Here is a 27,978-nt window from a genome sequence, read left to right as displayed (position 1 = left end):
GCTAAAATGTGATGACACCATACTTCCGCACACTAATTAAGAGTAGGCATTGCAAGAGAATCAAAAAGGTATATTCTTTTGGGATACAGGTATTTGTAATTGGTTGTAAACAATGAATAAATTATGAAGAAAAAACTGAGCATGTTGAGCGATTCTCTGTTGCGTGCGATTCCAAATCCCGTTTTTAAACAACGCCAACATAGTTAAATGACTGAACGATGTCAATACACGAGTTACATAATTATGTAAAAGTCAGTTTTCAGAGATATCATTGTTTTTGTTTACTGTCCAGACCATGCCCGGTGTCTAGTCCAAGATAATGTCCGGACCAATATCTATCGTTATAATTTACCAAGGTAATTATGTACGTAAGGTAGATTACTATGACCTGTCCTACTTATTATCACTTTATCACCTTGTATATAAACTGTTAGAAAGGGTGAACACCCGTTCATTTGTTCTCTACTTGCCGCAGATAACCGAACTATATAAAATAAACCTTGTTTGTATTCACTTGAACACCCGAGTTCACGGTTATATTGTAAAGGTAAAGTAGTAACATTATTACGTAGATCTGTTCTACATTATGTTAGAAGTAGCTCATCATTTATGTTTTGTACTTTTAAACCAAGTGACAATATTTTAAATACAACCAAGTGACAATATTTTAAATACAACCAAGTGAAATATCTATGAGATTTATTACAAATAAGGTACTATATTTCATTACATTTGTTTCGTTTTTATGTTGAATTTAATTATATGTCAATAAATACGGCATTTTATATTTAGTCAAGGTCAATTAGACTATTTATGTAGATATGTAGTTCATGCTAAATAGACAAAGGGTAACGAAACGGTAAACATACTTGTTAAAACGAAAATTCATTTATACGTGTATACCGTCAAGTTATAAATTAGCATTTAAACTTCAAATATTTCTTCTACTTTACAAAATTGTAAAACTTTATTAAAACTTTGATAATGTGAGAGAATAAAACATAGGACAATATACTGATTAAATATAGTATTATAACTTAGAAATGTTGTATGACCTAATCTTGTACTCTAACTAGTAAGTACTATCTTTAACGATCAAATATCAGTACATATTGGTAAGATAAAAATAGTGCATTACATGTTAACCGATCTATATAAGCAAGTATAATTGCTTAATGTGAAACAAAAATGAGAGCTAACAATTCTAAATCTAGTAAAAATGATGATGTCTTAGATAAAAGAAAAAATATTGTATATTTACTTTTGTTATGGGTAGTTTATTTTTTGTAAATATTGACAACTTTTATACATAAGTCAGGCATAAAATTGGTTTAATTTTCAATATACCTATTCTGATAGAGTACAAAAAAATTTATGTTTATCGTGATTTCCTATATATCACATTGAGAAGTGAGAAAATCTCTAAAAAATGAGAATATTGTTTTCACTTTTTCGTGTGATATATATCATATTCACGATAAAAAAACAATTACCATCTATATATATCAGTTTAAATATCCATAAAATAAACACATCATATATGTATCAATGTAGATATCCATAATAACAAACACATATCATATATGTATCAATGTAGGTATCCATAATAACAAACGCATATCATATATGTATCAATTTAGATATCCATAATAACAAATACATATCATCTATGTATCAATGTAGATATCCATAATAAGAAACACATATCATCTATGTATCAATACAGATATCCATAATAACAAACACATATCATCTATGTATCAATGTAGGTATCCATAATAACAAACGCATATCATATATGTATCAATGTAGATATCCATAATAACAAATACATATCATATATGTATCAATGTAGATATCCATAATAACAAATACATATCATATATGTATCAATGTAGATATCCATAATAACAAACACATATCATCTATGTATCAATGTAGATATCCATAATAACAAACACATATCATATATGTATCAATTTAGATATCCATAATAACAAATACATATCATCTATGTATCAATGTAGATATCCATAATAAGAAACACATATCATCTATGTATCAATACAGATATCCATAATAACAAACACATATCATCTATGTATCAATGTAGGTATCCATAATAACAAACGCATATCATATATGTATCAATACAGATATCCATAATAACAAATACATATCATCTATGTATCAATGTAGATATCCATAATAACAAACACATATCATATATGTATCAATACAGATATCCATAATAACAAACACATATCATATATGTATCAATGTAGATATCCATAATAACAAATACATATCATATATGTATCAATGTAGATATCCATAATAACAAACACATATCATATATGTATCAATGTAGATATCCATAATAACAAATACATATCTTATATGTATCAATGTAGATATCCATAATAACAAACACATGTCATCTATGTATCAATGTAGATATCCATAATAACAAATACATATCATATATGTATCAATTTAGATATCCATAATAACAAATACATATCATATATGTATCAATGTAGATATCCATAATAACAAACACATATCATCTATGTATCAATGTAGATATCCATAATAACAAACACATGTCATCTATGTATCAATGTAGATATCCATAATAACAAATACATATCATATATGTATCAATTTAGATATCCATAATAACAAACACATATCATCTATGTATCAATGTAGATATCCATAATAACAAACACATATCATCTATGTATCAATGTAGATATCCATAATAACAAACACATATCATCTATGTATCAATGTAGATATCCATAATAACAAATACATATCATATATGTATCAATGTAGATATCCATAATAACAAACACATATCATATATGTATCAATGTAGATATCCATAATAACAAATACATATCTTATATGTATCAATGTAGATATCCATAATAACAAACACATATCATCTATGTATCAATGTAGATATCCATAATAACAAACACATATCATATATGTATCAATGTAGATATCCATAATAACAAATACATATCATCTATGTATCAATGTAGATATCCATAATAACAAAACACATGTCATCTATGTATCAATGTAGATATCCATAATAACAAACACATATCATCTATGTATCAATGTAGATATCCATAATAACAAACACATATCATCTATGTATCAATGTAGATATCCATAATAACAAACACATGTCATCTATGTATCAATACAGATATCCATAATAACAAACACATATCATATATGTATCAATGTAGATATCCATAATAACAAACACATATCATATATGTATCAATGTAGATATCCATAATAACAAATACATATCATATATGTATCAATGTAGATATCCATAATAACAAACACATATCATCTATGTATCAATGTAGATATCCATAATAACAAACACATATCATCTATGTATCAATGTAGATATCCATAATAACAAACACATATCATCTATGTATCAATACAGATATCCATAATAACAAACACATATCATCTATGTATCAATGTAGATATCCATAATAACAAACACATATCATCTATGTATCAATACAGATATCCATAATAACAAACGCATATCATCTATGTATCGATGCAGATATCCATAATTACAATACATTGATTCGTTTTCTTTAAATGTCCTTGTTGTTTCTACATTTGATGTCGTTTTCTTTAATTGTCCACGTTGTTTCTACATTTAATGTCGTTTTCTCTAATTGTCCACGTTGTTTCTACATTTAATGTCGTTTTCTCTAATTGTCTATGTTGTTTCTACATTTTATTTCGTTTTTTTAATTGGCCACGTTGTTTCTACAATTGATGTCGTTTTCTTTAATTGTTTATGTTGTTTGTACATTTGATGTCGTTTTCTTTAATTGGCCGTGTTTTTCAACAGTTGAGATTGTTATCTATGTATGCCCATGTTTCTATATTTGATGTTACCATGAAAGTCCATGTTTTTAAAACATTTAATTTTGTTATTTTTATAAACAGATTATGACTTAGTTTAAAGACAAATTAATGTATGTTTATAGGACAAAACCCCGTTTGGTTGATAACACTTTTGTAAAAGTGGGGGTAGTGCTCTATACGTATGGTAATGATGTAGGCATAAAAGTGGTTAATTTTATAAAAGAAAGTCGGTCGATACCTTATATGTCCTGCTCTACTTTATAGAGAGAACATTCATATATGAAATTATAATTGTATTTTATTGTTAACAAGACTGTACTGTTTAAGCCTATTAGAGTAAAACTCAATTGATAACGCATTGTTTTGTCAACTTTTAAAGTTAATTAAATGTTAAACATTATCATATCATTTCACAGAATTTCCCTGTTCTTTTTAGCCACAAACTTAATGTTAGAATCGGCTGGTATATATATAAACTAATTCAAAATGTGTCTTGAAAATTGTTACACTTTTCATATTTTTTGAGAATACAATGCATATTTCCTATGTTTATTATCACACGATCTCTATAATGAGCGTCAATTTGGTAGGTAGTAAGGTAGTTGGATATTCGAATAACCAACTACCTAATATAAGTATGACATTAAACCATAAAAAACAGTCATTTCATAGAAAATGTAGAACTACAGTTATTTTATGTTTTGAAATTGTACTAAAACCGAAGCGAGCCAAAATGAATATTGTGAATTCTCAGTTTTTTGTTTATAGACCTATTTTTTTGTCAAATAATTTAGGAAATAATATTGAACATACAGGAAAATATAATTATTTCAAATAAAAGAAAAAAAAGGAATAAAGTAACAGGCTGACAAAATTGTAATTAATTATCTTCTTAAAATCGCGCACGCTTTATATCAAACTGTGATCTATATAAGTCTTTAGATACATGTTAAGCTCCTCCAGTCCAGCTCCTGTCAAAAGGTATATAAAACTATCAGTACAAACAGCCACATATACAATATATGACAAGATGCTGGTTTAGTTTTTTGTATCATTCTCTACACTCTGAAATTCTAAATAAATCCTCCTTTCAAATTTCTGAAGATATTGTGATAAATTATGTATATCTGAAAGGTAGCTTTCGCAATGTTAACTTTCAAAGCAAATCCTATATTTAAAATGAAACAACGTATTTTTAATGCAACAGAACATTGCTATAAACTGTGAATGCCCTGGTTTTTATCAAGCGCGAGTAGTCATCCGGTTAAAAATTGGTAAAATAGACTTGTATGTCCAAATCAATCCCTGTGGTAAAATAGACTTGTATGTCCAAATCAATCCCTGTGGTAAAATAGACTTGTATGTCCAAATCAATCCCTGTGGTAAAATAGACTTGTATGTCCAAAACAATCCCTGTGGTAAAATAGACTTGTATGTCCAAATCAACCCCTGTGGTAAAATAGACTTGTATGTCCAAATCAATCCCTGTGGTAAAATAGACTTGTATGTCCAAATCAATCCCTGTGGTAAAATAGACTTGTGTGACCAAATCAATCCCTGTGGTAAAATAGACTTGTATGTCCAAATCAATCCCTGTGGTAAAATAGACTTGTGTGTCCAAATCAATCCCTGTGGTAAAATAGACTTGTGTGTCCAAATCAATCCCTGTGGTAAAATAGACTTGTATGTCCAAATCAATCCCTGTGAAAATGATTGCCAAAACAATACAGCTGCCTCGTATCATATTTTATTTTCAACTGCCTCGTATCAGTTTGTACAAATATTTTCTTGGAAAATAAACATCTCTTTTAAATGAAATTTTAGTAAATGATGCAAAATTATATTTATAATTTTATAGCAAACTCTGGAAAAACACGAGTATATACTTGATTTGAAGGAATTAAACGATGGCGAAAGCAATATGAAAATGGAAGTACCAACAGAACTTCATAAATATACTGGCCAGTTCTCTATAACTTTTGATTAATAAAGAAGTTGTGCTAGCTACAATTGTGGAACTTGCTAATACATATTGTTTTCAGCAATTTCCAACAAAAATAAATAATATGTCTTCATATTAATTGCTACATATGTAGAGCAATTTGGCCGCAGCAAACCTAATTTTGTCCTGTAACTGCGGGTCAATAGAAATCCTTTTCGATGCACCTACCAACATCTACAGCCTCGAGCGGGCTAGTTTGGACACTGGGTAGGTAAAAAGACTATAAAAAATAAAAGAGAATTTCATTGATTTTTTCGAAGCTGTAAAAGAACTATCCTTATTTGCGTAATATAAATATACAAATCAAATTTCTAACCTACGTGTACTATGTAGTAATCAGTAAGGTTTAGATCTTTGACATCTCTGCAACAGTCTGACATTATTGGCGCGTGAACCAGGGAGGCTCTCATTTAATGAAAAGCCTTAACACTGCATGTATTATCGGTTAACGTCCACTAGGTATATATAGAGGATATTTGTTTAATTCAGTGTAAGATCGGAATATATTTCACCGAGTGAGCACCAAAAGGTATATTTCACGAGTGGCGCAGCCACGAGTGAAATATGAACTTTTGGTGTTCACAAGGTGAAATATATTTCGATTTTACACTAAACTAAACAAATTTTCTTTTTATTACATGCAAAGAAACGTTTTAAAAAGACATTAAACCTAATACTGAATAGAAAGCGCGCCAAATAATAATACAACGTGACGTCATTTACGACGTCACGTCATTAAGTTGGTACCCAGTACTGTGTACGCTTGTATTTCACTGAAACAACGTAAGGGGCTTAAATTCAAAACAGTGAAATTATCAAAGTGGTAATTTCACTGTTTCAAACAGTGAAATTACTAGTTTTATTTCACTGATATATTTCTATAAACCAGCGAAAAGCATGTAATAAAAGCGCTTAACTCTTACTGTTCTATAGAATCCGGTCTTTTCTTTCCCGTTTTTTATAAAACCGTATATACATAGACTAATGATTTTTCCAAACTATGTCAGGTCAGAGCTACTTTGATTAATGTTTTAGTTCAAATAAGTTTCAGTAGAAAAGTTTAGGTTGATCGCCATATTATAAATATAGTATGCTAATTTATAAACTTATCTACATTTCATTAAACTAACTTGTCGGGTCCACTCTTTCAAGAGTTAGGGCTATAAAATATTAAAGAAAGGTAATAACTTTAGCAAGTATAGGGGATACGAATATCAGAAAGTGTAAACGTACATGATTGTTAAGATAACAAGTGAGATAAACGTGTATAACTTGAGTATATAGATTATTTACGTTGGTATATATTTGCACTTTTCAGATTCAAGTTCATGATAAGTTGAGAATAAGGTTAAAATATATACCAGTACAGGTGTACTCGCGGGTTTATCGTTTTACATGTTCTACATAATCTACATGCTCTACATGTAAAATTGAGATATATAAATTACTCCATCCATCTGTTTGATCTTCCCTTATTTTAAAGAATCATCCATTTTATAATACCTTATATTACAGAAATTAATTTGCGATTACACAGTAAGTCAGGAAAAATAATGAAAACGTTGTCTATTTTGTTGTATTGTGTCTGTGAACACTTAGCGGTCTATTTAGTATTTCTTATAAGACTGTTTTTTTTCTTCTAATCACCTGGCGGTATCTTGATTGTTTTCTCTGATCACACGGCGGCCTATTTCTTATTGAATTTTATTATATGGTCACTTGAAGGTTTATTTCTTATTGAACTTATTTCTCTGGTCTTCCGGGGGTCTTTTTTATTGAATTTAGTTCTCTGGTCACCCGGCGGTCTATTATTTCTCTGATCACACGGCGGCCTATTTCTTATTGAATTTTATTCTCTGGTCACTTGGCGGTATATTTTTATTGTATTTATTTCTCTGATCACACGGCGGTCTATTTCTTATTAGTTTAAACATATTTATTCCCGAAAGTATATATAATGTACATACAAATATATAACAAACAAAAAATATTTACACAATGGAAAAGGATGAGAATGAAAGACTTATTTTTATTGAATTTATTTCTTTGATCACTTGGCGGTCTATTTCTTATTGAACTTATTTCTCTGATCACCCTGCGTTCTTTTACTTATTGAATCTATTTCTCTGGTCACCCGGCGGTCGTTTTTTTATTGAATTTATTTCTCTGAAAACACGGCGGCCTATTTCTTATTGAATTTATTTCTCTGATTACACGGCGGCCTATTTCTTATTTAATTGTATTCTCTGGTCACTTGGCGGTATATTTTTATTGAATTTATTTCTTTGATCACTTGGCGGTCTATTTCTTATTGAATTTATTTCTCTGAAAACACGGCGGTCTATTTCTTATTGAATTTATTTCTCTGATTACACGGCGGCCTATTTCTTATTTAATTGTATTCTCTGGTCACTTGGCGGTATATTTTTATTGAATTTATTTCTTTGATCACTTGGCGGTCTATTTCTTATTGAATTTATTTCTCTGAAAACACGGCGGCCTATTTCTTATTGAATTTATTTCTCTGATTACACTGCGGCCTATTTCTTATTTAATTGTATTCTCTGGTCACTTGGCGGTCTATTTCTTATTGAATTTATTTCTCTGATCACCCTGCGTTCTTTTACTTATTGAATCTATTTCTCTAGTCATCCGGCGGTCGTTCTTTATTGAATTTATTTCTCTGATGACACGGCGGTCTATTTCTTATTGAATTTATTTCTCTGATCACACGGCGGCCTATTTCTTATTGAATTGCATTATCTGGTCATTTGGCGGTATATTGTTATTGAATTTATTTCTCTGATCACACGGCGGCCTATTTCTTATTGAATTGCATTCTCTGGTCATTTGGCGGTATATCTTTTTTAAATTTATTTCTCTGATCAAACGGCGGTCTATTTTTTATTGAACATTATTTCTCTGGTCACACGGCGGTATTTTTTTTTGAATTCATTTCTCTGATCACCCGGCTGTCTGTTTCTTATTGATTTTTTTTCTATGATCACCCGGCGGAGACACTAACAAAGAAATAACAATGATCGAAAATACACGATAAATGATTTACACAGGGTTTACATTGTTGTCAATTAGCATTAAATAGGAAAGAATAATAATTTTATATGTTATTTTTTTAATTTTCAGGAGAAATAATGAGAGACAAGAATCAAATGCCCGGATATATGGTGGTTTGGTTTTACCTAACTGCGATCATTTGCACAATTGATGCTAGTTTTATTGTATTCAGACCGCGTACATTACCAGGCGGAAATCTTAGTACATTCTTCAAATTATGTAAGTTTATTTCTGTCCTACGATTATATTAGATCACATAAATTAGCATGTGTAAATAATTATAAAAGAATTCATATCTCTATGTAATGTATTATATGATAATAGTATTATATGATAATAGAAATATCATGTAAGGAAGTGACTATGTACATATCTGTTTCTTTTCTCAATGTTACAAATAATAACTGTCAGAAATGTATTGTATATGATTAACTTAAATACGTTAAAAGCAAGTATTTTATATATATAATAATAATGTCAACAAAGTATAACTGCAAGTTATTTTATAGGGTTAACGCACGTTTTTCCGTTTTATAACGTCTGCAGAGTCTCCTGGAACGGTTGGTGCCCGAGCCCGTTACGAGGGCTCCAGCCATTACGAGGGATACTGCAAACTTTATAACACGAAAAAGACAAAAATGGCCTTCAGAAATTCAGAAAATGATTTCAGATTGACGGTAGAGAAAAGAGCAGGGGCATTTAGACTTGACATTAGAACCGTTATTTTCAAATCACACAAGTTTATAAAAAAAAACTGGCACTAAACGTTATTCTCACAAAGAAATATAAATAGTATTTATCAATATGAATAACAATAAAACCACATTTTCTTATTTTTATTTTGTGTTATCATGTTTTCTAAGTGTTGTCATGTTGCAATCGAATCCGTGCCAACTAAGCACATTTTGCTAGTTAGTAATCATGTTCTCTACATATATCATTCAATACTCAGTAGATAACCATGTTCTCTGAATAATATAATTTGAATACTCAGTATACCCCCGTATTCTGTAAACATATCATTTGCATTCTCAAATTAGAACCATGTTCTCTACATAACATAATTTGATTACTTAGACTTAGAATAGAACCATGTTCTCTACATAACATAATTTGATTACTCAGAATAAAACCATGTTCTCTACACAATATTTCATTTGCATTCTCGGAAGAAAAGCAATTTCGATACAAGTATCATTTGCGTACTCGGTAGACTTTTATAATCTCTACATACTCAGTAAACAACCATGTCATGTACATATATAATTAATATACTCGGACGACAACCATGCAAATAATGCAATCTCTTCATCATATATCAATGGAATACTCGTAAAGCAACCATATTCTCTACATAAATCATTTGGATACTTGGTAGACAACCAGGTTATTTAAACTAACATTTGCATATCGGAAGATAATAATGTTTTCTACATACATGTATAAACCATGGTTTCTACATATAACATCCGAATATTCAGTAGACAACCATGTTCTCTGCATAAATCATTTGAATAATTATGTTCTGGCGTACTCGGCAGACAATCATGTTCTTTATAAATACCATTTGCATACTTGTTAGAGAACCAGGTTTCCTTCATATATCATTTGATTACTGGGTACAAAAATTTCATTTCAATCAAAAATGTATAAATTTCATCGTCATCAAATATTTCTTTTTTCGTATGGTAGACACATACGTACGTATATGATTAGCGTACTTTTAACGGTCCGTTGGACACCTGTGTCAGTGTTACAAGTTCATAATGTAGAGTAATCGGTGCATAAATGTCATCTAATGTATTATAACAGACGGCTCACTTGTTGATCGGGCAGTGTATTATGTTATTATGATAAAAATTTTGTTTTATTTTTTTCTTTCATTTTTTAATAATAAAGTATTGTTTTAATGTTTTATACTTTAATTATGTTCTGGGTTTTAAATGTTAATATATTGTTTATCAATTTACAAATTGCAGGTTAAAGTGCTTGTGGACTTTTTTTTAGTTTTTGTATCAATTAACCTGTTTAAGCGTTTGCTTAGTGATTGGATGGAGTTAATATTTTGTGTATTTTTTCTATCCGGGGTTTCGTTTTTAAGCACATTTCAATAGTTTCATTATATATTGAAAATACATGTATTAAAATTACTACATTAAGGAACAATTACGACTGCACTAAGACACAAAAATGACTTCATTAAGAAACAGTAATGACTACGTTAAGAAACAATAATGACTACGTTAAGAAACAATAATGACTACGTTAAGAAACAATAATGTCTACGTTAAGAAACAATAATGACTACGTTAAGAAACAATAATGGCTACGTTAAGAAACCGTACTGACTACGTTAAGAAACAATTTTGACTACGTTAAGAAACAATAATGTCTACGTTAAGAAACAATAATGACTACATAAAGAAACAATAATGACTACATTAAGAAACCATACTGACTGCGTTAAAAATAATAATGACTACATTAAGAAACAATAATGACTTTGAATAATTCACTATACATATATTTTCTTAATTTTTTATTCAATTTCATTACTTTAAACATGTGTTAAATCTAAAACCTTCAATAAGTTCCCGAAACATTATTTGAATCTTGATCATCTACCACACAAACGCATTCAAATGATTTAAGCTTAACAGGAAAAGGCCGTGTTGAAAATGTTGATCAAACCCTTTGTTTTTGTATTATGTGTGTACAATTGTGAAGTATATGTGTATATATATTATAACATTACACGTATTAAACTAAAAATGTCGGTAGACAACCACGATATCGGTGTATATATAATATGATTAATGGGTTGAAAATTATCCATTTAAACAGAATATTTCAACTTTATCGCCGTCAAATACAGTACAATAAATGACCTCGTTCTATATTGGTGTAGCAAGTTCATTAACAAGCATAATCAGTGCATGTCATAATGTATATAAGTTTTAATGCTGTATACGTGTACTTTATCTAGGTTACATGGTCTAGTTATTACAATATAGATCTTGAATTAAGAAATTACAAGTTTATATCCTAGGTACAATTGTTTAAATTAATTAGTTTTTTCCCTTCTAATCATTTAATACATTAAGCGTTAACTTTGTTAAATGAGCGGATTGGTTGATGATTTTTTACCTATCATTTTGTTAATACGAAATTAGTTTTAACAACCTATCTAAAGATAAACGCAATCAAGTATTGAGTAAACCATCGGAAAAAATCTTTTTATGATATAATTGTACAATGTGTGAGTAACTAGTTCATGTATCAGCTTGGTCAAATTTGATCATATTTGTAGCATGACAATATTCATCAAATTATAACTAATATTTATATACTAGCGTAGCATTTTAAGTGGTTACGTCGCATGTTTATAATGATTACGTCACATGTCTCAATATATCTAACGATATCATTATGAGAAACGTGTTATTTTTTATTTTCACAGATCAGTATTATATTTACACAGACCAGAGGTACAATGATATTGGAGATTCCTATGTTTTTACACAAAGTTTGTAAGTATGATTGTTGTACCAGAAATTTTAAAAACGAACCAAAAACACTCTGTTGGCTGCTTGACGAGACTACGATGCCATTTCCACCACCTGCAGGAGCGAAACTACGAAAATACGTGACGCGAAAAACACAAAAATGTGCCACATTTCATGTTTCACTTTTATGCATTTGCCCTGCGATACCGATTCACGACATATTAAAAAGTGGCGCGGTTTCGCCGCTTGTTCGTTGTACCTTTGTTTTCGCTGTGCCAGTCAAAGACAAGAAAACCTGAAAACTTTAATGTGTTGTGAAAATGTACTTTCGTTTAATTCGCCTCGCCATTGAAACTTAAAAATAATTTACATAAAACACCTAAATACGACATTTTGTCCGCCATGCAAAAAAAAAAAAAAAACAGTAGGAATCGAAGAAACATGAATCGTGACGTGTTTGTGTGTTATAGCGTCGCGTCCTTTCGTAGTTTTGCGTCGCCAGATGAATAATGTATCTTTGTATTTTAGTCTTTTCGCTCCACAAACACAAAAAATTGATATAAGTGTAAAATTATAATATTATTGATGTCCATTGTTTGTTAGACCAACATTCTAAAATAATGGCTTGTGACTAATGTATATAAAAATGTGTGCTTGACATAAACGTTTTGGTAAGGAATTGTAGTGTAATGTATGTGACACTGTGTTTGCCCTTAACATCTAGGTACAGCATTTTAACATTATGATCTTGACGCCATGTGTTGATATTGAACGTCAGGGTAATGATTATGGACATTATGTATGTGAAACAGTGTGTTTGTTCTGAACAACAGACCATATTCTTTGAAATTGTGTATGTGACACACTTTGACTTTGTGTTTGTGACACAGTGTGTTTGTTAAAAATGCATATGTGACATTGTGTATGTGAAAACAGAGTTATTCTCTTCAATGTTAAGGTAAAGCCTTGTAACATAATGCATGGTGAGCCGTGTGTTTGTCCGTTACATTTAGGTAAATAATTGCGACATCATATATGTGACATAGTGTGTTTGTCTATAATGCAAATGTATAGGCTTGTGATATTATTAGATGACACAGCGTGTTTGTCCTAAACATAAAGATAAATATTTTCCATGGTATGTTTGTGACACAGTGTGTTTTTCCTTTATGTAAAAGGTATATTCTTTACGTTGTGATATTACTATGTGACACTGTTTTCTCGTCCTTGATACTAAGGTTTATTTTTGAATGCATTTGAATTTACAGTTTTTATTCTAATATTTATTTTACAGAATGAATTATGTCGAGGTTGTCCTGAACATCGTCACATTGATATTTGTAAGTACTCTTTTTAAATGTAAACACACTACATAATGATAATACTCCTAATTCAATAATTCTAGGAATGTTATTGGTGGTATAACGATGTCAATATTATAGTTAATATAAATTATATTCCTTAAAATGTCCCATAGAATAGGAGTACATGTATATTGAATATAAGAATATTTTGTGCGATTTCAATGTTTTTATTTAAGAATTTCAAGCATTACTTAATGTCAGTTTTATTTTAAATACACATAACTATACGTGACAAAGTAACATATAAGGCTTATCTATATCTGATATCGTTTACACATACAAAGATAAATTTCTTTTAGAATTGGCGTCGATAAGCATCAAAATATCAAATAACGTCATATTAACAATTAAGTCACACATACGTTCATAGGGGCTTAAAAAGTGACATAATCATATACTCCGAAATGTTTTGTTTACACAGCATTACAGAAAGATGAATGCAACAAAGCTGCTAGCGTTTACAGTATCCGTGATGACATTCTGGAAAACAGTTCTCTACATTTTAATGTTTTATGAACTGGCCGGTGGTAAAGACTACAGAGTTGGGAATTCGCTGATTGAAGAAATATTTATTGTTCTTATTCCAAATGGAGTATGGATAGTTCTACCATTTATATGCATGGTGGATTTATGGAAAACCTTTCTACCTAAATCCGGGAATTCCGGGAAAAGTAAACAAAGATAGATAAAAGCTACATGTAGAAACAGTAAAACAAAATCATCATCAGTAAAAATAAAGATAAAACACTTAACATTTTTCTTGCTTGTAACAGTTTTAAAATATACAAGATGATATTAAAATTAATGAGTATAGACTCAATATTGGATTTATTGAACTAATTGAATAAATTTTAGTATGACAATAAATAATATAATATTTCCCATACATAAAATAAGAACAGTTTCGGTAAAATATTTAAAGAAAGTACCCCTCCCTCCCATACAGTTCTTACAGAGTCAACAAAGCGGCATGGAAATATGATAAAATGGTCTATTTTTATTTCTGTTATATTTACCAGTGTAAAATTGAAGGGAAACAAATCTGTTATATTTTGGGTAACAATTCTTCAAGCAGTTATTTCCCTTATTCAAATGTTAGTCTATTTATTTCTATTAAATATGGTAAATAAACCTTAGTTTGTGGTAATTGTTAATCCCATAACCATAACCCTAAACTTTATTGTTTTCTTCGTATTTTTTAGTGTTAATACGCGCTTTTCTACAGAAATTATAAACTTCGACGGGAGCAATAGCGACATGAGAATGCTTCTTATTTCTGTAGATCGGCTATGGATGCATACTAACATACTTAGTGACAAGCTTTATTTGGCGTCATTAATATTCACTTTATTACGTCACTACCAGTCGGCGAGATTAAACAATTACATGTTTGATGGGAATAAATTTAATTTTCCTTATAACTGCATGATTTACGTCACTTTGGACCTGAAGTCACATATACCCTTGTGTGCGACTAATGCGAGTTTTCATTGCTTGATATTGAAGCATTATTTTTGGAAAACATTTTTAGATCGACTTCGTTTTTGAAAAATAAATAGAGGTATTGTTACTGTCATGCCGGCGTTAGCGTAACCGTTGCCGTCTTGATCGTATTAGTGAAACTGTTTTCATCCTTTAGGTTAAGCAGTCATAATTTAGCTATAGAAACCGACCGTTATCAAGGTAAAAATAGACAGGAAATTACAACATGTAAGTGGTGCTAATAATCGGCACATATTATTTCTAATGGATGCAATTTGTTGTTTTATTTTCTTTTCCGCCTTTATTTGAAAACAGAGAGTATCGATCCTGGTGTGAAAGACTGCCGCCAGGTTTATTTAATATATATAACTACGTTTATATCATTTACTTTAATTATGACTTGAATCGTACATGGTGCAACTGAAAACTTGCATCAGCTTACATATGCTGTTTGTTTTAAAACATTATTCTAAAATACATTGATTTGTTATGAACTAACGGGAATCACTTGTACGGTAATAATGCAGATTGTATCAATCATAAGATTAAGATTATAATTATTATTTGTTATATCTTATATTGCTGACGTTATGACATGTATTATGGTGATCATAATTAGATAATTGTATCTTGTTACTGATATCTTAAGCTTTCTAATGAGTGCACACATATTGATATCTGTCACAATACTATTGTTGACTAGTGAGCCATTGAATATGATGTGATATTCACCGGCAGATGACATATTGACCGAGGCGATAGCAACCTTATATACATTTACAAATTTTGCCTCGTTGAAGCGCGGGAAAAAGACGCACGTGTTGGCGTGAAACGTGCAACGACTACTCGAACGCGGCGCATACAATTTATTCTCATCATTGCGCTGTAGCCTTGAAGTATAATGCCATAAAGTGTTGCGTTTTGTTCTTTATGTCATAAAGAACAAAACGCAACACTTATTATTTAATTAACACGCGTAATTAACAGTCTACGGTGGTCATTGAATATGAGTCTAAATATATTTTTAGACTGGGAAAATCCAATTCAGCCAGTGAATATGATACTTCACCCAGTAAATATGATTTTATAAAAAGTTCTGTTGACTTCTCTTTGGACCAATAATATTGCAGCTATATTTAGATCATAATTATAATAAGTACATTTAGTGACACAGTGTATGCATGCAATTGTGTAAAGTAACATACCTATAATAGCTGTATGTGATACAGTGACAGTGTCTTGATTTATTTCCGTATGAAAATTTTAAGTATTTTGATACACTCGATATTTAAGTATAATATATTTACTACTATAATGATTCTTGGAGTAGTTAACTGAATATGATTTTTAGTTTTTATCAGAATAAGTGTAAGTACACCATGAGAAAAAAATATCAAAGAAATGTCCAGATTGCCGCTGAACTTACTAATTTGGTGAAGATGTTATTCAAATAAATAATATATTATTATACAGTATCAAAAATCAGTATACAAGATCATTTTAAAATTGCCCCAAATGAAACGATTTCATGTGACTTTCCTGCCGGAATGAATGGTACAAATGGAACTGAATTTAGGCCAGATAGTAAAAGAAATTTGTATACATGTATTAAAAAAAGTACATTTTTTAGCCTTGAAGTTCGTTCAGCACGACATTGCTGCGTCTGCATTTTTGTGATGCCTTTAGTTCCTTCTATTTGATCCATTTTCTAGTTAGTTAGTTCCAATATTCCTACTTAGATAAAGCTGAGCCATCCTTAGATATATATTTTATTTAGTTTCGCCCATTTTTCCTCGTTTAGGGCACATACTTTCTTATACTTTTTCTAAATTCAAAATTTTACCATTTTCAAGTGCATCATTTACAGTTTTGCCGTGTTAGATGTTCTTCAGGGAGTATGTTTTCGTCTATGTTTGTAAATTCAAAGAAACAAAACTTCCGAAAACAATGAAGACAACAGTGTTACCACTCGGCTAATTTTACTTTTACGTGTATATCTGTTAATTGCTAACAATTCCTTTACTTGTATCAAGCAAACAATTCTTTGAAGCATATATATATATATCATTTTCATTCTACAGTGTAACATAACTACATATCACATCATATCCACCTTTCCTTAACATCGTTTGATCATAAATCTAGGTTAACGACAAGTGGATTATTTTTATGGCACCCCTATCTGATTGTAAAATGTTCTGCATTGTTCAGTATAAATAAGAGTATAATGGTTGTCTTTTACATGAAACATTTTGGGTTGCAATAATTTAGTATTGTTACTTTTGCTAACTAAGACATCATTACAATAACACAACGAGACACGAACACTATAATAATTATATATAATACATGACAGTTATACTGACACACAAACCTTTAATCGTTTTACATACAGGTATTCAGCCGATGGGTAAAGTGACCATGCATTTGTAATAGTGTTACTTGTCTTTTTTATCCGGGTACAGGAAAACATTTCTGTTTTGTTTTCCCTAAATTAAAGTTGCTGCCAGTGCTACATTTTATGTGTTATTATCATTACAATATTAGTAGGTCAAGAATAAACTGACTAAAGTATAAGCATGTCAACTACAAAACCAGACTATTTTACAAAGTTCTATCGTTTATTCCTTTTTTTACATTAAAGTAATTAACAAAATATATCATCATTTATTATTTTCTGTTACCATCAACAAACAGCGTTATCATCGTGTTTTTGTCAAATATCATATAATTTACTGTCTATAAATAACTATAAGGAACGGTAACTATCTGTAAACCTTTTAACGTAACATCTCTATCATAATAATAGACTTAATGAATCGTTTTGTGAACATGACTGATAATTTGCCATTGTCGTTTTTAGATGAAAAATTCAAATCGTTTAGTAGCAAATAAACCACTCTGAATTTGCTTTTAATGACCTATTTTAAGGAGTTACAAGTGCTTTAATGTAAAAGAATTATGGTTCAATCTTACGTCAGGACCACAGACTAATACATTGCTGACATAAAAAGTATTTGATAGTTCATTTTCAAGTGTATAAAAAAAATGTTTAACTGTGACCGTTTTAATTGTTTTTATCTGTCCGTCGACAAGCTGAATACGAAATCTCTTCCTTATGTTTACGTAAATTAAAAGCAATAAATTTGATGTTGAAACTATCATAGCAAGGTATTTTCGTATATTTCTTTTCATATTAATGTTTATCAATAAGCATCTATATCAATGAATTGCCATCATGACATATTTCCCACTGAAACAATTGTTATCACAAGGTTCATCTTGTATAAACTATAAATATCTCCTAGTTAATACTGTCATTGATTATGTGACCATTTAAAGAAATAAAGTTCTTGTTTAACGGTTAACTGATAGCATTTCAAGTAAAAAACAACGTTATTTTGTTTGTTTGTTTGTTTCATTTAATGCCTTTTCCCAACAGTATACCATCGTTCCTGGAGAGTTACACCAGTACTAGACTACCTTCCTCCGTGCTAAACTACCAAAGCATCTCCCGGGGATCGATCCCACGCCAGAGAGGTAACTGGATTAGAAGTCATCGACTCTAAACCCCTCGACGTTATTAAATCAAAGTTATAAATGCTAATTATATTATCTCTTTTCTTTTCGAGTTGCTGTCAAAACATAGTTCATTTGCAAATGTTAAATTGAATTTAATTAACACATCTTTTTTGTCGAATATTGTATAAAAAATATTTTTAAGTAATGACTATAATTTTCAGTAGTGTAAACAACATGTTTTTATAGCTCACAAAAACAAGAAATGACTAATTTTTTAAAACCAGAATATTGACAAAATGTAAGATCGTATTCAGCACAATGACCCGTCATCGTGGGTCAAATTCATCAAACGTGCCAGACACAGGAATTAATTTCTTCTAACAAATGGATTTAAGAGAAGCATTTGCAATATGCTGTAATGAAAATCCAAGAGAAAACCCACGCGTGATGTTGATGTATTAAAATTTGTTGCAATTCAAACGAAATTTGATCTAACATTGCAGAAAATTTTAACTTTCCTTGTTTACATAAATGTCATTAGTTCGCCAATTTAAACAACGTCATTTTGATAACTGCATTAATAAATGCCAATATCGTCTTGCAACATGAAAATGGCAATTTCGCAATAAATTATACTCTAGACATAACGCACATTATCTTAACTTAAAAAGAAAGAATTCTTTTACCTTTAAACTTAGATATAAAATTGAAGTTTTTCATTGTTATGTTAAGATGGATTATTTCCAGACTTTCCTATACTGTCCGATAATGTAAATGATGACGACAATGAGATATCACAATTTGATTAACAGATATTGATTACAGTTTTAGAGAAACACAAGCGTCTAATTGAGACTGGTTAGGATTATATCTGACAAGATAATGTATCAAAATACTGATAAAATTCAATAGAATTAGAAAGATGATGATTTGTGATCGAGAAAAGAAAAATGATATTAGATATTTCTCAAACAACAAATACAAAAAGAAAAAAAATAACAACGGACAACGAACTCTGGCTGTTGCAGAGAGTATAATAGACTGAAACAATTGTTTAACGTAAACGGGTATGCTTACCAACTATAACAATTTAAACTGAATCATTATGTGTTTAAGTCAAGACTGTATTTTTAACATATGAATTTACGAGCAATTTAACTTTTGTTTGATTTCATTAAGTTTCAAAACATTTGTGCAAGAAATATCATCCAATAGGTACAGTTATAAAACAGAAGAGAGTGGAAGATTTTTGTAATTTTACTGTTGAAATATTTGATTATATAGTCAATGTCTACAAATATATATTGGTAAGATTTCGAATAAATATTGACAATTTTGCCTCTGCGGGGTAGATAATGTATGACACACATGTAATTCATATACAACAGTACAAACGTTGTCTTGAAAAGTATTATAATACAGAATTCATTGTTTTGTTCCTATTACGGTTCGCGTCACCAATACGTTAACAGAACTTTCAATCCAGATCATTACACAGTGAATCAGTTTTCTTTCGACAGAATATGAAACTCTTCAACACATCTCTGTGTTTTAAAAAAATAATATTGAAAACATTTGGTTATGAACCTTTTCCTGTACAAAGAGCACCACATCTCGTTCGATGGTTGCATATAGTGATTGTGTGATAGTGATTTACTGAAAATGCAGTAACAATTTTGAAAATGGCATATATTATTAGTTTTGTTTTATTTATGTTCATTTTAAATGGCATAACAATAAATATTGTTGTACATCTTGTTCTTTACTAAATTAATTATACTACATGTATATTAAAGTCTTGTGATTGTACATTCTGAAGCAAGCAATAATATTGTGACACTGTGGCTGAAGCTGGCTGTGATAAATGACCCCATTTTCCCCTCTTCACCATCCTTGCTTGCACTGACTTCACTAGTCAACTCATCAACAGGCGGTGATTCTTTATGTAAATCTGAATTCTAAACACTTATAAACATAAAAGTAACCGCATTGACAGTGTTATTCTTGCTAAAAATAAAATATAAAACAAAAATGTATACTTGGCTAAACGTCCCATTTAGTACCTTCTTATGTAGACCACTTGGAAAATACTTAATGCTAGAATATAGAAATTCTCTTCCATTTAACGAATAAAAAATTAAACATATTATAACTTCAGTGCTTTTAAGAAAAAATAATACATTTTTTCACAAAACAATTAAAAAAATACAGATGCAGGCCGCATTTTGTCAGTTTAAAAAGTCTTATTAATTAAAATTAGCATAGTATCCGTTTAAGCATGATTAAAATATTGTATTCATAAGTTTTTGTGATAAGCAACGTAAGAAAGCACAACATGCGTTTAGGGTTTTTTGTATTGTAACAAAGGACATATAAATGAATAATAAAAGCTGGCATTAAATCAATGTAGAACAATTATGGAAGATTGAAATTCATCTATCTTCTACTTCAATGCTTCTGTTCTTAGCAGGAATTCAATACATGTCTCTAGCTGTATTTGATAATTTCATTTTATTTGATAAAGTCGTCTTCCTTTACTTCGTCTGTCAAATTCAATCTATAACTTCTCAAATTTAGCGTTATTGTTTCTCCCGGCAATAAATGTTTGTAATAACAAAAAGAAATTAGTGTCTGTAAAAAATCCATGACTTAACTGAAGTAATAACTCTTAAAAACACACCAGATAGAAGATGATATATTCAGTGAGTGAAATCCGAATGTTATATTTTGAAGGGCAGTGACATTTATCTGAAAATCAAATAATATATATAATCATTCAGTGAAAGCGTCCCTTAACACAGGTTGCACCGGCAAGGAGCCCAACAGGACACCAAGCAGAACAAGACATAAACACAGAAGAAAACCATTGTCCATCATAGCTTCCCATTTGGTCAGTCAGATATAATCAAAAGAGGAAAGCGTGGTATCCAACTGTAAAGCGATTCAACACTAAGCATGCGGTATGTTTTTTAAAAAAAAGTAGGGTCATACCTCTTTTAATAAAACGTTTAATTAGTCAAGTGAAGACAGCATAAAATTATATTGGAAGATTGTAAATCACATCTCAAAAAAGTCAGATTCGCTAATTCCTAGTTGCAGAAGAGTTTTCAAATCGCTTTTGAATTTTGATAATTCAATAGACATTACGATTATAAAACCTAATAAAATATTTCCGTAATTTATGATAGCGGTAGCGCTATTTGAAAAACTGCTAGTAATGAAATTGGTCCGTTTGTTAAAATCGTTTCCGTGGCTACAAGCTCTAGCGAATATAATTAGCTGATAATGGATATATATGTATATATATCAAGTAAGTTGTTGCACGGACAATGTCACGCTCTAAATGTAGATAATTTACTGTCATCTCTCCGAACAGTATTGTTAATTTGTATTTGAGTGTAATATGAAGATCCAAAAATGATGTACCAAAATTAATATTATTGACTGTCATATGAAGATCCAAAACTGATGTACCAAAATTTCTATAATTTATTTTAGTCAGTTTAAGATATATAGAATAGATATTAGATACTATTTTATCAGTCAATACAATCCAAATTAAAAATATGTCACCAAAGTAACGGGAAGTGCTATCTTTGATTACGTCTTGTTGTGTATCTTGAGAGAGACGTTCTTCGTAAAGTCTCTTTCATAACAATACAAAAACGAATCGGCGACCAGGTGTGCAATTAAGAATTACATGCAAGAAACGTACCTGTTTCCCGTGCAAAAGCCATCTAAATAAGGGAAAATAGTGTTTCATCAATTGGTTAACCTAGGAGTGCTGTATACAGGGTAGAAAATTCGTATGTACTGACGGTCGAAGCTTAATATTTCTAAATTTTGTATTTTTCTAAACTTTCACTAGAATTTTTAATCGACCAAAATAGATGTTTTCCTGTATTTTCGTAGACTGTATCACAATTTTGAATAGTATGGGTCCTAATGGCAGTCAGAGAAGACGTCAAATAAATAGATAGTTTATTTGTAGTGCAAGAAGTAGAATAAGCATGAATCTGACCTTGTAAGGGTTTTATGCAATTTAGGAATCCATTACATAATAAGAATTTTGAGTTCTTTTTTCGGACTTTAAGACTTAAATATATGTAGTATTTAAGTTTTTCTGAGAAGCAGTAGTTTTAGTATACGCATAAGTACAATAGTCAGCTCATTTTGCAAAAAGTTGATGTGATGTTTACGTCAAAGATGTATTAATTTTTATTTTCTCATGGGTTGTGTTTCCGCTGATTCATTTTTATTTTCTGTTAAAAAATGCTTGTTTTCTCTTTGATCATGGCCAACATCATGCTTGCGAATGGAATATAATTAAGATTTAAAAATGTAAAACAATAAAAAGTAATGCAATTCGTAACTGACGAAACCGATATACCTGAATGAATCATGCTATATTTTCTTTCTACACATCATGATTTTATTTATTTATTATTTATTTAACCACACAAGCATTGAATAAGACTAGAACAGTTCATATCCGATTGAAACATTGTCCTATCTACCAATGATACATAAATAATGTTGTCATATGGACGAAAAAGGACAACTTAATGATATGACGATATTCGGTAGTTTTGAGGACATAAAGTATGATTTGACACTAAAACTTACAACATTTAGGAACTTGTATAGCATATTTTTAACGTCAAAGTATGAGATAAATTAATATTGTGTTTAATTTGTTCATATCTGTCATATTTCACTGGGGGCATTTGAGTTAAGACAGCTGGAACTACAGCGTATTGGAGCATGTTCTTGATTGATAACCAGCGTGGGAATCTATGCAAGTTAATGTGTTAGGGTTCCAATGAATAAAAGAAATTAAAGATAGTTTCTTTGTTAATTATTTTTTCTTTTTCACAATAAGCAAAATTTGGTCATTTGACCTTGAAGATCAAAGACATTTATGAGTGAAGGTCAAGGTTAGTGTGGTCTATTAAAAGGTATTGTCCCACAGGTTGTTGTAGCCAAGTATTAAGACAATACACCAAGAACTTAAATAAAAAGTTATGATGAACTTGCAAGTTTCGGAGAGCAACGCCAACAAGACAAAAACGATACCTTCACTTTTATTCAAAAAGAAAAGAGTCATGCTAAAAAACATTTTTCTAAGGCGTGCAAATAACAAGAAATGGATAAGCATCATCTCATAAAATAAGTAATGACACAACAGTCTTCTTTTAATGAAAAAACAAGTTAAAGAAGAACATCATGATATCTTACAAAAAATTGCACATTAAACGAGCTTTCATTAAGTGACTACTGTTGTTTGTTAAAACTATTATTTCAAAGGCAGAGCAATAACACTAACACTTATTACGCAAATAGATGAGTTTCCATTAAATCATAAAGCGTGTTGTTTTACGAGTTGAATGTATATGCTAGAATGTACGAATACTGAAAGGGGGAACAATCTACATAATGGCTTTAAAAATCGGTTTAAAAGATTACGCAGTTAGTTTTTTCTCTGGTTTACGTTGTTTTATTGTATTAACCCGTGTCCTTACAACTGTAGCCACCAATATCTATTCAGAGAAATGAAATTATATTCACAGAATACGACATACAACTTTAACATAACATTTCAGTGTTCTCCTATTGAACCAGACAACAAACTGTTGTAATTAAATAACAATAATGTCGTCTACAGATATTAAGATCGACTTTACGAAAGAACAAATTAAATTATGTGTAATTAACAAACAATTCTATCCCGACAGGGACTTCGGATTCTTGCATGTGAGGAAGCTATCCAGCTAGCTTACGGAACGTCGGTGATTCTACTCGGGTGCACGTGCGTGCCTGAAATAATGCACGGAGGGGCACCTGAGGTCTCCCTCCACCAGTAAAGCTGGAACGTCGCGATATGACCTATACTGTCTCGATGTGACGTAAAACCCAATCAAACAAACAATTCTATTGATGAGATTTGTTATAATCAATACGAAAGTGTTTTACTAGGTTAAATAGGGTAGTGAAATGCATAAATTTTAATTCAGTTGAAATGCAGATAAATATCGCGCTCTTGTGTGATGAATATGAAATATATCTAAGCGCTCGTGAAAATAGTTCAATATTTACTGCTTGTTCCCTCTGTGATCATGGCTTACATCATGCTTGCGAATAGAAAAGAATTCAGATTTAAAAATATTTAACAATAAAAGTAATGCAATTCGTAACTGACGAAACCGATATACCTGTATGAATCATGCTATATTTTCTTTCTACACATCATGATTTTATCTAATTATTTATTTATTTAACCACACAAGCATTGAATAAGACTGGAACATTTTTAATATCCAATTGGAGCATTGTTCATTGTAATATAACATAAAACATGAATAATTTTCTTATATATCCGATCTACAAATGGCACATAAATAATGTTGCCATATGGACGAAAAATGAAAACGTAATGATGTGACGATATTCGGTAGTTTTGAGGATATAAAGTATGATTTGACTCTAAACCTTACAACATTTGGGAACTTGTATAGCATATTTTTAACGTCAAAGCATGAGATTAACAAAAATTGTGTTTAATTTGTTCATATCCGTCATATTTCACTTGGGGCATTTGAGTTATGACAGCTGGAACTACAGCGTATTGGAGCATGTTCTTGTTTGATAACCAGTGTGGGAATCTATGCAAGTTAATGTGTTAGGGTTCCAATGAATAAAAGAAATTAAATCTAATTTCTTTGTTAATTATTTGTTTTTTTTAACTTTGACATAAATGAGTATTATCATGTACATCTATTTGATTAATATGATATTTGATTGTCTTAAATCAAAATGATTATATTAAATGCTGTGTACAGTGTTATTGAATTCCGGTATATATTAACATACAATGTACAAAGTACTTAATAAACGAAGTATGTACGAATACTGAAAGGGAGAACAATCTACATGATGGCTTTAAAAATCGTTTTAAAAGATAATGCAGTTATTTCTCTGGTTTTCTTTGTTTTATTGTACTAACCCATGTCCTCTTTGATATGTTTCAATTGTAGCCAACAATATCCATTCAGAGAAATGAAATTATATTCACAGAATACGACATACAACTTTAACATAACATTTCAGAGTTCTCCTATTGAATCAGACAACAAACTGTTGTAATTAAATAACAATAATGTCGTCTACATATATATAGATCGACTAAATGAAAGAACAAATTAAATTATGTGTAGTAAACAAACAATTCTATTGATGAGATTTGTTATAAACAAAAACAGTGTTTTACTAGGTTTAATGGGGTAGAACAATACACAAATTTTAATTGATTTGAAAGGCAGATAAATGTCGCTTTCTTCGGTCATGAATATGAAAAATATCTAAGCCCTCGTGAAAATAGTCCCATATTCACTGAACCAGATGTCTCAGATAAAAATGTAAATTTGAAACCTGAAAGAAAAAAATAAACCTTGAAAAATAATTCTTTTGTGATAGGACAATTATTCTAACAAGCTCATCAAAAATGTACATGTTATTTTAAAACTCACTTCTTTATTTCACATTAAGTAGATTAAGTATTTACATAATAAACTATAGAAGCATGCAAACTGATACACTTTGACGTCATTTGCATTTTTGTCACACGAGAGAGATAGCACAAAGTAGTTTTATCAATAACATATTAGCACTTAATACATATTTTTACAGATATTTCTTTATTAAATGCAGCTCATTATTTGCCTGCTCGAATCTCATACACCTTTAGATAACCACAATGCCTTTAATATATTTTCAGATCTTAAAGGGAGACACAGGCAAAATTTTCATTTCTTCGTTTTGAATTTTCCATTTTTTATTATGTAAATTTCCTCAAAATGAATGCACTAGGCAGTAACAGAAACAAAACTTTCTCCTTATAAAGAATACAATAGTTGTTTCCTAACTTGACCAACGTGGGTCAGGTTAGAGCGTTAAGATTTCACAATAGTTGTCACAGTGAACTATGGAAACGTTAAAGAACATGTCAAATGAATAACTTAGACTTGTTTCAATCATACAATATCCACAATATCTGTTATTGTAACTTCCAGGGTTTGTTCAAGTCACATGACTTGTTTTAAAACTACTCGGTGATTCTGTCGGCGTCTAAATTTCGTTCAACATATATAGATATATTTAAGCTTCAAACCCAAAATATATAGAATTTATACAGAAATTCATGCTGGGACTTTACAAAATGTCATTTTAGCGTGGTTTGAGTACATATTATCATTTTTATATTTTTGTCATTAATTTGCCTGAGTATCCCTTTAAGCCTATAGTCGTAAACTGAAGAGTTTAAAGTTCTTTTTATATAAATAGAGCTTTTGATAAAACATCGGTTTCATGCAAACGTACAACTCGACTTTTGTATTTAGAAAATGCATGATTTAATTTGCAAGAAGAAGAACTCAGAAAAAGGGATTATCTTTCGAAAGCATGAAAACACCAAGTTTATATAAAAATGCTGACTCGGTTTGATCGAGTGTATTCAAGCGATATAACGTAAAAGTGAACATCTCTCAAACTCCGTGTTGTAGTAAATTATTGTTTACGATTTGTTATAATATTAAAATAAAGAAAGACTTCATAATTCGAAGGATACTTTGTTTAAATGTTTTTTACCATTATATGTGTTTAATCAAGTGCAAGTTTTTAAATATAAGACTATTGATTGATAGACAAGGTCACAATGAATTAAGAAAGGTTAAAGCTTCTAAATAAATCATACTTTCAGTGAATTGTTAAATTTGATACAGTGCCAATGTACGTCAAGTGATCATCATTATACAAGGGGAAAATGACAATGTATCTGATTGGCTACTTTTGATCCATCAAACAGATTACTCTATTTAGCTCGATGATATGTTTGTATTGAAGTTGATCCAAGATGTCGTTACATTGAAATAAATATTCATGGCGTCTGGCCGAAAATGATTGATGTACAAAACCACTTCTTATCGTCATCCGAGTTACTAGTGAAACTCCAGTTTATAGGGATATTTTACAAAAACATCGATCAATATGGGGAAGCTGCCATTATTTAAGCAAACAAACACAAGGTCACCACTTGACA

The 27,978-nt window shown here is 30.2% G+C and overlaps 1 protein-coding gene across 2 annotated transcripts; it reads left to right on the top strand.

Moving 5' to 3' along the window:
- Window positions 1–422: 422 nt before the first annotated feature.
- LOC132730047 (uncharacterized) lies at window positions 423–16,274 on the top strand. 2 transcript variants are annotated; one of them, XM_060715894.1, is made up of 5 exons: window positions 423–547; window positions 9,080–9,229; window positions 12,471–12,540; window positions 13,811–13,856; window positions 14,302–16,274. In XM_060715894.1, exons 2-5 carry the CDS (start codon window positions 9,088–9,090, stop codon window positions 14,563–14,565), a joined length of 522 nt encoding a protein of 173 aa, XP_060571877.1. In that variant the 5' UTR covers window positions 423–547; window positions 9,080–9,087; the 3' UTR covers window positions 14,566–16,274. The 2 variants fall into 2 exon arrangements, with proteins under 2 accessions (XP_060571877.1, XP_060571878.1); XM_060715895.1 differs by lacking the exon at window positions 423–547 and adding an exon at window positions 561–713.
- Window positions 16,275–27,978: the final 11,704 nt, after the last annotated feature.

Source organism: Ruditapes philippinarum, unplaced genomic scaffold (genome assembly GCF_026571515.1).
Source record: "Ruditapes philippinarum isolate M1 unplaced genomic scaffold, ASM2657151v2 ctg2757_1_1_1_1, whole genome shotgun sequence".
NCBI lineage: Eukaryota > Metazoa > Mollusca > Bivalvia > Venerida > Veneridae > Ruditapes > Ruditapes philippinarum.
This window is presented reverse-complemented; position numbering and strand designations above follow the sequence as displayed.